Below are 14586 nucleotides of genomic sequence, written 5' to 3' on the forward strand. Positions count from 1 at the left end.
GAACTAAATTCATGCAGTATGTACTGATAAACTGTGATACAAAATATGTGGACTTTCAAAAATGCATGCCTTTTTATGGTTACAAATTAATATTGTCAAGCAAAGCAGACCGGGGGCAGATATGATTTCTCTTCTGACCTGCAGTGTATTTCAGTTGATTTCGTTAAATTGTCTTATAGGACCATCACAGCCGAGAAACCTGAAAGTTCTATCAGTAAATAGTTCTTCTGTGACACTGGAATGGGAAATACCTGCACAAACCAATGGTCAAATCAGAAAGTACCAAGTGTTCAACAAAGTCAAGGGAGAAAACTCAGGTGAACATCTGTTTAAGACTAGCATCTTTTTTGATAGCTGGAATGGTACACTTACATAAAGGAGTTTATACAATTTATTTCATTCAGATATCTAGTGTTTAAAAATTATCAGTCTATATGTATAAAGTGTAAGAAACAATACAAGAACTACAGAGGATTTGTAAGACTTTAAGGTGTTTCTTGTGAAAATTGAATATTTTAGTGACAAAATGATTAAAGTTATTTTACAGTAGTAAAGGGGGATATTAATTGCCATTGTTTTCTTGGTTTTTATTTTTGATATTGTTTATGTTTCTGCCATGAAGTTTTACCTGTGTTTGTCATTCCCTTATTCTATCAATCAATCATTCCATCATTCTGCAAAAAGAAAAAAAAAACAGTTTTCCTGACATATTTATCTTAAGTGCTTGCTGTTGAAACAATTGAATTTTTTTTCTTCAAATCTAATGTTGAACTGTTTGTTTATTAGAGCTTTTACAAATTACATGGGTTAGTAGTTAGTGAATGGCATATGATAAAATGCCAAATTTACTGTAACTTGCAAAGTGAAAAATAAAAAGTGTCTGTTCAAGTACAGATTGTTGTAAACAAATAGTATTGAGACATTTTTATTAAGAATTTGGAATTACTTTGTTTCATTGTTTACAGCCTTGATATCAGTCATTACTGACAAAGATGTCAACAAACCTTTACTGTCAATTGTTGTCCATGACCTTTTGCCTTTCACCTTGTACGAGTTCAAGGTCAGAGGAGCTACACAGGAAGGAGGCCAAGATCTATGGGGCAATTTGACTGATAATGTGGAAGTCAAGACATCTCCAATAGGTAACATTTAAAATTGATAGTGAGATATCACAGACATTTTTCTTTTTTTTTTTTTTTTTTTAATTTGACACTGTGTAAGCCCAAAAAACTGCAAATTAAGACCAGAAATAGAATCAGATTGTCAGTACAAAAGTTATATTATATTTTAGCACTTTAAATGTTTGATATATTGCTGTTCCCTTCCCATAGTTATTTATTATAATTTTTAGCTCCAAGTTCAGAACCACAGATAACAGACATACAGACTCTTTCCACTTCAATGGTACAGCTGGGTTGGCAGGTATGCTCTTTTTCATCTATCATTTCATTCAGGCATCCTTGGTTCTGTCCATTCAATGGCTGTATATGTATATATTGAAAGCAGTTTAAGTTAAAGGATACTTGAATTTATTTCCATGTAAATGATAATCAAAAATATTTCTCTCACAAAAATCTGATCTGCAAATGATTGGATTGACATGACCTTTGGTTAGCTGTTTCATGTCATTTAGTTGTATGTTGGAAGCAATTGATTTCTGTGTAATGTCAACTTCCTGTTCATAGGATTTTTAGTGTTCAGGATTAGCAAATAATAGGGAAAATTTCCTTTGCAATCATCTTTGCTCCTAATGATAAGAATGATTCATAATTTGGTTTGTGGCTTTACTTTAATGAGTTGTATGTTGTATGCAATTTTTGTTCCTGTCTAAAATCAATGTCCTGCTCAGCTGAATTTTGAATTTTTAGGGGATCTTAGTGATAGTGTTATTTTATTAAAAATGTTAGTTTTCTGTGAAGGGAATGATCTGAAATTTGATGATTTGCAGCTTTTGTTTGATTAGTTGTACATTACAAGCAATTTTACATGCTGTCTGATATCAACTTTGTATCCCACAAAACACACATTATTAGTTTGTCCATTTACATGGTTGTCAAGTTGTTTGTCTGGTGGGCTTTTGTCCAGATGTTGCTTGTAATGCCTCAGGATGAGGTCTGCTTTAACTCTTTTCTGTGGAGACAGTTCACATTACCATTAAACTTGCTAGCCAGGTACATCATTCTATGTACTTTAATATATGTATTTAATGTTTTTTAGAAAACAAATTATGAATGACGCCTTTGCTGTCCACTGAATTAAAACTTTCAGTAACGCAAACATTAGTCTGCTGCTTTATATGAATCAGATCAATTTTATTTACATCTATAGGTACCACCTTTGCAGACATGGCATGGACAAGATTTAAAGTATAGAATTTCTTACATTGACCTTAACTTCACTTCTGATGAGCTTCAGTTGTCTATAACTGATACTGTAGTCAATGTGACTGGCTTGTTTCCATGGAGGTGGTACTCTTTTGTTTTGGAGATAGGAAATGAAGCTGGCTGGGGGAAGAGGAGTGATCCTGTTATATCACACACAAAGGCTACTGGTAGCTATACTTCGTTTAAAAAGAGAATCAGTAACCTGGTGAAAATAACCTTTAAAGAAAAATATTTGATTATGGAATTTAATTTGATATTTATTTTCAGAACCAACTCACAATCTCCCACCTTTCATTAAAGCATTTTTTTTCAAAGTTAACTTTCCTTCCTTTATCCATAATTTGACTAAATGAAACCTTCACAAATGGAAGCAGAACTATATTGACTGGGGACACTTTTTGGTTTCATGCGTCATGGTAACCATCTTTAAATTAGATTTAGTTCATTGCTTTTGTTTAACCATATTGCCTAAATACATTATTTCTTTTTCAGCTCCAGATTTATCTCCCTTGATCAGCAATATCAGTGCTTTGCCTAATCAGCAAGTTTTAGTAATCTATCAGGTGAGTGGAGTCTTCAGCACTTTCATTTAACAAAAAAATGGTTTAAAAAGATTAAAACAATGGTTTTACTATAGTGAAAACTGTCCTGCTGAATCTAGAATAATCCAAAAACCTGTCTAAACCCGTATGTTAAAGTAGCTTTATTTCAGTTTATATGAATTTTGAACCTTGGAAAATTAACACCTGTCTAAACCACATATTCTATTGTACAAAAGGAGTTTGGTTGAGACAGATTTCTCTGTATATGAAAATAACAAAACTTGTTCTACATTAGCTGATTGTCTTTTACTAAGAATACAACTTTATTGTATTATTCTTTATTGTATTATTGATTGCAGGAACGCTTATGTATTGTAACGTAATGAAGAGTGAAATTTCAATTTAGTGAAAACAATTAAGCTATATTTTTGATATCTGCAGTTGCCAGACCCAAGAACTTGGAACAGTCAATTGAATGGATTGATAGTTCAATACATAACAGGCAGTGATTCAAGGACTAAGACAGTGGAGAATATACAAGGGGAGATAACTATTAGGTAAATCGCAACCTTATGTCGTGAATATCTCAAAGAATATGAATAATGTTTAGTAAAATATCCCAATAGTTTGTCTTTTTATACGTCAAAATACATTATTTTGCTTGATAAAATGTTCCATTTTGGAAAATTATGACATAAAATTAGAAAGTTGTAATCAAGTTACAATTTAATGAATGGATAATTTCTTACTTACCAGTCACTAAATATACATATAGGAATTATCTCTGTATCAAATTCTCCCAACTCGCCACACACAGATGACTATGATTTAAACATACATCATATCCGGTTACCTGTGTGTGAGTAGCCTCAGTTTATTGGGCGGGATCAAAACAACCCTGATACCAGTTCACAACTGGGGTGGTAATGGGCACGTTGACTGGTAAGTAAGAAATTATCCATTCATAAAATTGTGCCTTGATTACAAATTTCTAATTTTATATCATTTAATTTCTTACTTACCAGTCACTAAATATACATATAGGAATATTGCAGATTTCAAAGCAATCCTACAACATTTGTGAATTTTCATCATAGTCTCACAAATACATATTTAAGTCCACTTGGAACTAAAGTAACACATATCTTTCAATACTGTACATACATCATCTAAATAATGAATACGAAATTGGTGCACGAATCTGTGATTAAAAACCTTCCACCAATAAATTTCGACAAAACTCACAGATTATAAACTTAGTCAAGTTTCTTTAAAACATTAACATCTAATTCTCTGAAATAAAATCTACAAAACATAGACTTTAGCTTCCAATCTGCAGACTGTAAGATTGATGTTAACAAAGCTCCTTTAAACAAAGCCCAACTTGGACCAATTGGTCTATTAGAATGAGCCTTAATTTTATACATTCCAGACTGACTTTTGCCACTGTATGTTAGCTTTATGCATTCCGGACTGACTTTTGCCACTGTATGTTAGCTTTATGCATTCCGGACTGACTTTTGCCACTGTATGTTAGCTTTATGCATTCCAGACTGACTTTTGCCACTGTATGTTAGCTTTATGCATTCCAGACTGACTTTTGCCACTGTATGTTAGCTTTATGCATTCCAGACTGACTTTTGCCACTGTATGTTAGCTTTATGCATTCCAGACTGACTTTTGCCACTTTATGTTAGCTTTATGATACTCACAATCCATTTTGCAATAGTTTGAGAAGTCACAGGTTTTTGTGAATCTAATAAAGATAGGAATAATTTGCCTCTTTGATCTTTAGATAATACTTTCCTATAAGATTCACTTTTCCTTAAGTAATGTAGAAGAGCTCTATGTGGATCTAATAATGAGTTTTCTGTAAAAGTAGGAACCAAAATCTTTAAACCAAAATGGCTTTCTTTGTCCTGCTTAGCTAAACCTTGTTAGACAAAAGTAATTCCATTGTGTTGAACCCTCATAGCCGTTTCCTCAGTTCTTAAAGCCTGTAGATTGCTGCATCTTCTGAAAGTAGTAAGAGCAATTAAAAACACAGTCTTGAAAGTTAACTCTTTCAATTCTTATTCTCTAATGGTTCAAAAGGACTTTTCTCTAGCATATTTAATACAATATGTAAATCCCATTCAGGTATCAGTTTTGTAATTGGAGGTCTAGAATTAAAAACTCCCTTGATTAACCTAACTATATAAGGATGTTGACCTACTGGATATTTGTCTACAGGAGGTAATATGTTTGACAACATAGAACGGTATCCAGCAATAGTTCTGTATTGTGAACCCGTACCGAATAAATCAGTCAGAAATTCAGCAACCTGATTCAAAGATAATGAAGTGGGATCAATTTCCCTTGCACTACACCAGCTATTGAACTGTTTGAACTTGGAGCAGTAATCTTTCTGAGTTCCTTTCCGCCAAGAGGCTGAAAGCAACTCTCTAGCCCCTTCAGAAAAACCTTCTGCTTCAAATTTTTGGTTGAGAGTAGCCATGCAGTCAGACTGAACACTTGTGGGTTTGGATGGAAAATCTGATTTCAGGGTTGACATAACAAATTTGGAATCACTGGTAACCTTACTGGTACAGCAATTAGTAACTGTAGCAGTTCTGGATACCAGTGTCTCCTTGGCCATAATGGAGCTATTAGCAAAATCTGACAATTGAACTGCCTCATATAATGTAGGACTTAAGGTATCATGCAAATTGGAGGATAAGCATACCCATACATTTTGTCCCAAGAAATTGTCAGAGCATCCATTGCAAAAGCCTTTGGATGCTGAATCCAAGAGCAAAAAACTTCCGTCTGACAATTGTCTGCCGAGGCAAACAGATCTATTAAAGGACTCCCCCACATTCTGAATAGGGTTTGAACTACATTCTTGTCCATTCTGCTGGTCTGATTTTGGTTCTGCTCAATTGATCTGGTAAAATATTCTTTTTCCCCATTATGTGGACAGCTTTTAGAAAAAATTTGTTTTGAATTGCCAAATTCCAAAGATTCCAAGTCCAATTACACAACTGGGGGGATTTTGTTCTCCCTTGCTTGTTAATGTATTGAACCACAGTTGTGTTGTCAGACCTTATCAAAACTTTTTCCCTTTCACTTGTTTCAGGAAATGTTTCAGAGCGAAATGGACTGCCTCCATTTCCAGACATTTTATGCAACTTTTTCTGAGATTCTGACCATGTCCCTTGAAAAATTTGATGAAATTTGATGTTCATGAAACCCCCATAACCTGCAGTCAAGGCACCTGTTATTGTGACAGAGGGTTGAGGCTGAACAAAAAATTGGCCTTTCTGCATGTTTACTCCATTTTTCTACCAAGAAAGATGAGGGAACAGATGTTGAGTAATTGGAATAAGAGTTGACAAGTCTTGGGAACTTGGTTTCCAAAAACAAAGAAGGTGTAATTGAATTGGACGCATGTACAGACGTGCATTTGGAATAAGTTGAATACAAGATGCCATCAGCCTTAGTAAATGTAGGAATTGTTAAGCTGATGCTGTCTTGTTCATTAGACAATTGACAGCTAAACTGATCTTTTCTATTCTCTCCAAAGTGAGAAATACTAGACCTTTGTCCAGACTGAGAAGCTTCATTTGAGGAACACAAAGCCAATAGGTTGGATTTCTCAGTAATGTCTGGGTTAGATTTCTGACCTAGCATCAAAATCTAGGGCTGCCTAAATCTTCATCAAGATTAGGTTCCAGTGGTACAAGCGGTCTATGCACCCCTAATGGGCCATTATCCGACATAGTTTCTCCATGCTGCATGACTATACCACTAGTCTGAGAGATATTATATTCATTTACTGCTGACTCAGTATCTGACTTTTTAGACAGTAAATTAAACAGTAAATCAAATTTCTTGTCAAACATTGATTCTAAATTCTCCATTCTTTTCTGTAACTGGACAGTTTTGGATACTCTTTTCTTCTTTCAAAAATCTTTACTCGCTATTCGCGACATCTCTGAGATTTCCGAAACATGCGACAAACTATCGTCCTCTCGAATCTCTATGTCTGTTAAACGTTTGACGACAGACATTGTTCATAAGAACAAAATATAGTAACTTCAGAAAGTTGTCTAACTAAGACTTAAAATTTTAAGAACACATGGGAGAAGCATGTTATTTTGATTCCTGCAGATGATAAACTGAGGCTACTCACACACAGGTAACTGGACATGATGTATGTTTAAATCATAGTCCTCTGTGTGTGGCAAGTTGGGAGAATTTGATGCAGAGATAATTCCTATATGTATATTTAGTGACTGGTAAGTAAGAAATTAAATGATATAACATTGCTTTATGAAAATCAAATTATCTGAGGGAAAATAATTTTTATATTTTCTGCTGCAAAGTTTTTCTTTTAGTTCTTGTATTATGTCCTACACAAAATGAAATCCTTTCAAAAAATTTAAAAATATAATCACATTTATACTATCATGTGTGCTGAGAATATCAGTAGCCGAGGTTTTGACCTCCAGATTCTCTGAAATTTCTACAATTTTTTTACTGCAAATTACTCTTTACAGATGTGAATCTCTCAGTTGTACCTTTATTTAAAATGAAATTGTCATAAAATACAGCCAACAATATGGATTTTCATAAACAGGTATGCAGTATATAAAACTTCAGCAAGAAACTATGTGATTGGATATTAATGTTTTCTTTATAGCCATGGTCATATTTTGGCCTTTCTCTCTTTTTATTTAGTTATCTTATGATAACTAATACTACTAAGGGGGTTTTTAACATCCTTAACTACTCTTACGAGTCTCACATGGATGGGTGATAACTAATAGTATTGTATTTCATAACATACAATAATTTTTAGTGGTTTATTACCATGGACACAGTACAGAATTCGATTGGCTGTATACACAGATTTGGTAACCAATGGTAATGGACCTTATTCAGATTGGTTCCCTGTAAAAACTTCAGAAGCAAGTAAGTGTAATAGAATGTATCAAAAAAGAGATGTGAGTAAGATGCCATTAAGACAACAACATCAGTAAAAAAAATACCTGAGATTTTTAGGTCTTACAAACTAGACTCCAACTAAACAGCAAGCCTTTATCTTAAATACTTCTCTTCACTTTAAGCATTAATAAAATGTCATTCAGTTGATAACTATTAATTTAGAAATTATTTCACACATGAATTATTGTGGTTAAGTCACTTAAAAATGATGTGATTTAAGTTTCTGCAATTATGAGAAAAATCCCACACAAGTTAGTTTAAAATTTCATGGGTAAAGTTTTGATTATTTGCAATTAAAAGACAGTCACAATTTTTTGCAATAATGATAACAATGCAATATTTTCAAAATTTACAGTAGTTTAGAGATATTTGAAGATAAAAGTTATGGAATCTTCTTTTGGAATAAAAAAAGCAGTGATTTTATTTGTCTCCACCTAAATAATGGCTATCACACTTTTTTCAGCACCAGGCAAAGTAACCAATGTACAGCATCAAGCTACACCCACTAGTATGACCTTGACCTGGACAGTTCCTCCCAAACCAAATGGTGTCATTTTATATTACATAGTGGAGTATAGGGAATCTGAAGTAAAGGGAAATCCCCTGAATTTGACAAGGCAGAACGGTAAGCATACACTCATGTATGAAGAAAAACACAATGCAGAAAGAAAAATCGAAATACTGATGTCCATCTATGTGTGTGTTGGTCACACTTTTTCGACATGACTCCTGTGAAACTGCTCAATGGATTTGTTCAAATTTTGTAGGATTTATTGTCACAAAATGAAGTTGATCATATTGTGCTGCCGCTTTGATTGACAAATTTAACAGGAGTTATGGGACTTGTGAATTTGTTTATACTACACCATAGGAACACCTTGTGGACACAACTTGCTGAAAACTGCTCAGTGGATTTTGTTCAAATTTTGTAGGATTGTTAGTCATCAATTATGGAGTTGATCATATATGGACACCCTTTTGATTAAACAAATTTTACAGGAGTAATGGGACTTTGTTGAATTTGTGCATACTAGAGGATGCAACTCCTTGGAAACTGCTCAGTGGATTTTTTTCACATTTTGTAGGATTGTTAGTCATCACAGTCATGTAGTTGATCGATCATATTATGCCGCCATTTTGATTTGGCAAATTTTACTTGAGTTAAGGGAGCTTTTGCACAGTGGTGGGGGAATTATGGTTATGGTAAGCGATCTTGCTTGAATGAAAATTGTGGCAGACCCAAAATGATTGGATGTTTTTTTAACTCACTTGGCGGTAGTCCATGTGATTTATAGCCATCACTTGGTTCCCTTCATCATCATTGTCGTCATATGTCATCTTTCTTGTCATCGTCAACAATATTTTAAACATCTTCTTCTCTGAAATCACATGTATTTGGATGAAACTTAGCATGATTGTTTCTAAGGGTATTCTGCACAAAATGATGGTTTGGATTTTTGATCTGTCAAAAAACATGGCCGCCATTACTAAATATAGAAAATAGGGGTCAGACAGCAGTTTTTCTCATATATCTCCAACACCAATAGGTTTTACAAAATTCTGACTGGGTAAAACTGTTCAGCATAAAGAGATCTATCTGTGGTAAAATTTTGGTGAAAATCTGTTGATCCATGTTGGAGTTATTGCCCCTTTTGAAAGTTTTTTTGCTGTATTTGATGTTATTACTTCCATAAATCTTCTTCCCAGAATCTACTGTATAGAATTCAATGAAAGTTATTATGATTGTTTGTTAGGGTATCATGCACAAAATTGCTGTTTGGATTTTTGTATAGAACAAAAGGGTCAGACAGCAGTTTTTTGCATAAGGTATAACAAAATTCTGACTATAGGTGAAAGTGTTCAGCATTATCAGATCTAGCTATAGTCAAAGGAGAAAGTTCACTAAGGACCCTTTTTGGTCGCATAATTTGGGCATATGTGAAAATTTGATTAAAGCTGACTTCTAGGTAGTAGTAGTATTGTAAAAAGGTCGCAAACACTGAATATAAGATGTTTTTGATGAGATTTATGACATTATTCCAGAAATAACAGTATGCATATATGTAACTTTTACAAAAACCTTTAACTTTTAACATTTCTGCAATTTTTTGATAGTTTTTGTGTGGAATGAGTTGTAACTGACAATTATACACAAGACATATAAAGCACTAGGGTCAACACATATGTGGCCATTGTTAAAGGTGTAAAAAAACTGCACAAAATTTTGTATTTTTCCAGTCTTTTTAACAGATTTTCACAATCTCAGCCAAGTTTGAAGGACTGTATATGTTCAAATTATTACCATAAACCAATCAAATCAACTATAACTTCTTTTGGTGATAATCTGTTGAACCATTATGGAGTAATTGCCCTTTTTGGATGTTTTTTGTTGTTGCTGTTTTTGATGTTACTACTTTCAAAAATCTGCTCATTAGATACTACTGCACAGAATTCAATGAATGTTGGTAAGATTGTTTCTTGGGGTATCCTGCACAAAATGACTGTTTGTATTTTTGGTTGGTGAAAAACATTGCTGCTGTTACTAAAAAATAAACATAGGTCAAAAGACAGTTTTTTTTTTAAAACAACTTGAAAACCTTTGATATTAATAAAATTCTGTTGGAGGGTAATATTGTTCACCATCAGAAGACAGATCTATGTGGAAATTTTCAAAATGATTTGTTGCCTGATGTAGGAGTAATGGGCCCTGAAACATAATTTTTTGCTGTTTTTCACATGTACAACTTAGAAATCGTCTCCTCTGAAACCATACTACAAAATTTAATGAAAGTTGGTATAATTGTTTGTTATAGTATCCTGCACAAACTGATTTTATATAATTTTCCATCAGTCAAAAACATGGCGGTAATTAATAAAAATAGAATATAGAGGTTAAAATCATCTTTTTGCTATTTTTTTCCTGAACTAAGAAGAATAATGAAGATGAAAGCTACTCATTAGATATACATGATTTTCTGAGTTGACTGGCAGTATTGCTCTGATTCCAATGATTTTTTATTTGAAACGCTGTGTTCTAGGTTGAAAGGTGATGACTTATTACATTTTCCTGCTAGACTAAGCTAAGTACTTGCTTTGATTTCAATGATATTTGGTTTATACAATAAGCATGGTCATCTGAATTGTATGTTGATGATGAAAATATTGTATAGCCATGGTTTAACTTCATTTTATGTTCTTTTTCAGCTCATGTATACTGGGCTAATGCCCAGTTAAATAACAGGGCAATGGGAGACCCCTACCCAATTTTTTTTCATGCTCTTTTTCAGCAATTTTTGTCAAACATGGTAACAAAACATGGTACTTGTACTTACTTAGTTACTAGGGCATGGTTTGCCAGGTGAGGGATTTGGGCTCATCTGGAGTCTCTTGTTTTAGTTAGGTTAATGGATGGTTCATTAAATCAATATAGGCTGTTCAATATCTTAAGCAGAGTTTATATTTGCTATTCTAATGCAGCATTTGTTGTAACTAATGATTTCTTTGGATAACACCAAATATTTCAGGATGTCAATTCCTCGATTGACTGTCTCTAATTTTTAACGCATGTGCAGATTTTTAAATGTTATTTTCACATATAGCTGCATTAATATTGTATTTGAAGATTTGTCATTGTCAATGTAAATGTAGCAAATATTTACTTACTGACTGTTAAGGCATTTCACATATTGTCATTTTGATGATTGAGTAACTTTACAGATTTGTAATAAGTAGTGCTTATAATTGGTGAATAAAATCACATTTTGTATAGCAGGGCCAAAGTCAGATAGCTGACTGATACATGGTGAACCAGTAAGTGTTATAGGTCTGTGGAGGAAATTGAGGCTGTTGGTCCTAACTTTGACTATGACAGTAACCTTACTTATATCAACAAGTTGTTGGACTGTTTTCTGTTCTGTGGACATGATTATTGTGTAGCAGCTGTAGAAAAATGCATATTTATGTTGGAAAAAGCTGTAATGAAATTATCAGTATGTCTCCAGTGGTTGTGATTATAGCTTGCCAGGAAAAATATGAATATGTCGAATGTTTCATGCCATCTCCCCTTGTGCGTTAAACCTAGGATTCTTAAATTATCAGAAAGCTAAATGTAGTGTTAGGGTAATATTGATATTTTTAACATATTCTCATTATTTGTGGAGTCAATTATTCCAGTATGACCAAATAATAACTGCAAGACAAATATGGTGATATTCTCAATATAAGAAAAATAATAGGCTATATCAAATGGAAAAATTCAGATTGTTTTGACATATAAGTTCTGTTCAGAAGATAAACACTTTGTCTTATTGTATTCAAATATTTTTATGTTTAGTTCAAAACTGTGAGTGTGTGCCTTTTCACAATGTCATTAAATTTCAATAAAGAAAAGGTGCATTTTACAATTTTATGATAAAGATTGTAAATATCTACCTTGATTCTATTAAAATTATCTCCCCTTGACCAACATTTTTTTAGAAAAGTAAACTGAAGTTTCTGATGTAGTTACACTTATATTTCATGATGTATAAGTGTTTTATCCCTAAGAACTGTGTTGTTTGATTCAATTGATGATAATGTTTTATTTTCCAATGACACTTAGGGGTGATGCTAAGTGATTGACCTTTGGACTGTGTCCATGTACATTATTATTCCTGGTTCAATTAGAGGACTACCTTATTTGGCTATAAAATTGTATTCAAACAATGACTAAGGAATTGACAAGTTTTGTTCAAAGTTCAAGTTATGTAAGAACCATCACATTAAAGTGTAGCTTGTCGAGCACTTTAAATGTCATTGAAGACAAATTTTCTACTTAGTTGAAGATCAGTTGTTTTCAGAAAATCAAAGAAGATAAAAGAACATGTTAAATGTAAAATTACAGTTTTAAAGGCATAAAAAGTTAATGGCTTTTGATAAATTGTGTCTTTTTTTTGGTGAATATATGGGAGAAAACAGGATATGTTCAACGTAAATAACTCTCTGAATAAAATGATCTGTTTTATCACAGCTAAGTGAAATCTTGATGTTTTAATATCTTCTTTATGGAAGAGATGTTTTATAACTTCATATTTTTTTTTACAAATTTACAGACTTTTTGGCAGAATTCCGTACTTTGATGTTAATATTGATATTTCATGATAAATGTTTCCTATATCATGTTAACTGTTTTAATAGCTATATCCACTGGCAATTGGAGTACATGTGTCTCTTGTTTCACATGCAAGTGGGATGTATTTGAAGGTCTATTTAATAATTTCTTTTTAGTCCTCTAATAGCAATTTTCCACAAAAGGGACTTTAGGTTTGAGCTTGATCGGCCCATCAGACTGTCATTCTGTCAAATCAGTTTTCCACACTTTTTTTTTTCGTCATGCTTGCAGATATACATTTGATATATGATACATTGCTTTTTCATGGCAAGTTACTGATCAAATTCAAATTTTTTTCTGGTCTGTTTATTTTTTGCTGAGAATGGCTGTTGGACTAAGAAAATTCATGCAAAAACTCAGTTTTCTCCACTTGTAAGGTTACCTGGCCGAAGGCTAACTGAGTTATTGCCATCACTTGGTATTTTTAGTTGTTGTCGTCCATCGCTGTTAACTATTTTTTAAACTCTTCTCCTCTGACGCTACTTGACCAATTGCAACCAAATTTGGTATGAATGTTCGTGAGGTTATTCTATATAGAACTGACATGGGGATTTTTGATACATGGAAAAACATGGCTGCTGTTACTAAAAATTAAATCAGGTCTCACTAACCACTTCCGGGTCAAATGGCCACCCCCCTATGTAGTACCAAAAACACACTGAACCTAGACATATGCATGGTAAGTGCATTATTTGTGTGTGTAATGATTAAAAGTAGTCAAAATAAAGCTGAGAATGTGTACTTTAAAATCATATATGTAATTAACTACAAAAGTGTATGAATAGTGTTTACATGTGTGAGTAATTTGCCTCCATGCTGTCAGTTAGCAGAACAGGTAAAAATGTGGATTTTCAGTATTATTTATTCAAGTAAATTTTGTGAAGAATTTCTACTATCATTATACCATTAGCATAATGATTTTGGAAGCCTTATTTTCCAAGCTTCGCAACGGTATGCAGCTTTAAGATGTCATTTGTCCTGGGAATTCACAGTGAGACTTTGAAAATTACATTTTTAACATGTAAAGTAATGGAAACGTTATAAGTGGTTAGTGAGACCTCAGTTTTCAGATGACTCTCTGATAGAGTTATTGCCCTTGAAAGGCAGAAATTTAACCAGGTAAGTGATTCAGGCTCCTGGGAGCCTCTTGTTTTGTCATGCTTGCAGATACACATTAAATATTTGGTACATGGTTTTCTTTTTGTCATACTTGCAGATATACATTTAATATTGATGCATCGTTTTCTTTGACAATTTTCAGATCAAGGTTGAATTTGTTTTACTCTTTTGATTCTTTGCTGACTTGGCCTTTGGACTTAGAAGATCAATGCAGACTCAGTTTTTAGCATTTTTCTTGTTAAGAAAATAATGCATGGAGTTCATATTCTATTGTCCTTGATAGAAATTTCTTCCTGTAGTGGACTTTGAAATGCCAGCCAAACAGTTACGAAATGATTGTTTGAATTTTTATGCGGTGGAGACATTAGAAATATAACAAGATAGCGTTGCATTATCAACTAAG

At 33.1% G+C, this 14586-nt stretch overlaps 1 protein-coding gene across 1 annotated transcript in view; it reads left to right on the top strand.

Moving 5' to 3' along the window:
- LOC148611874 (contactin-4-like) overlaps positions 1 to 14586 on the top strand; it is a 54644-nt gene that overhangs the window by 21909 nt on the left and 18149 nt on the right. The window contains exons 18-25 of the mRNA XM_088592841.1: positions 180 to 317; positions 966 to 1142; positions 1352 to 1422; positions 2329 to 2551; positions 2877 to 2947; positions 3368 to 3483; positions 7770 to 7882; positions 8379 to 8540. Coding sequence (XP_088448967.1) covers positions 180 to 317; positions 966 to 1142; positions 1352 to 1422; positions 2329 to 2551; positions 2877 to 2947; positions 3368 to 3483; positions 7770 to 7882; positions 8379 to 8540 — 1071 coding nt within the window. The remainder of the gene's footprint in view (positions 1 to 179; positions 318 to 965; positions 1143 to 1351; positions 1423 to 2328; positions 2552 to 2876; positions 2948 to 3367; positions 3484 to 7769; positions 7883 to 8378; positions 8541 to 14586) is intronic.

Source organism: Perna viridis, chromosome 7 (assembly GCF_037379345.1).
Source record: "Perna viridis isolate PV_CMFRI_1.1 ecotype Kerala chromosome 7, ASM3737934v1, whole genome shotgun sequence".
NCBI lineage: Eukaryota > Metazoa > Mollusca > Bivalvia > Mytilida > Mytilidae > Perna > Perna viridis.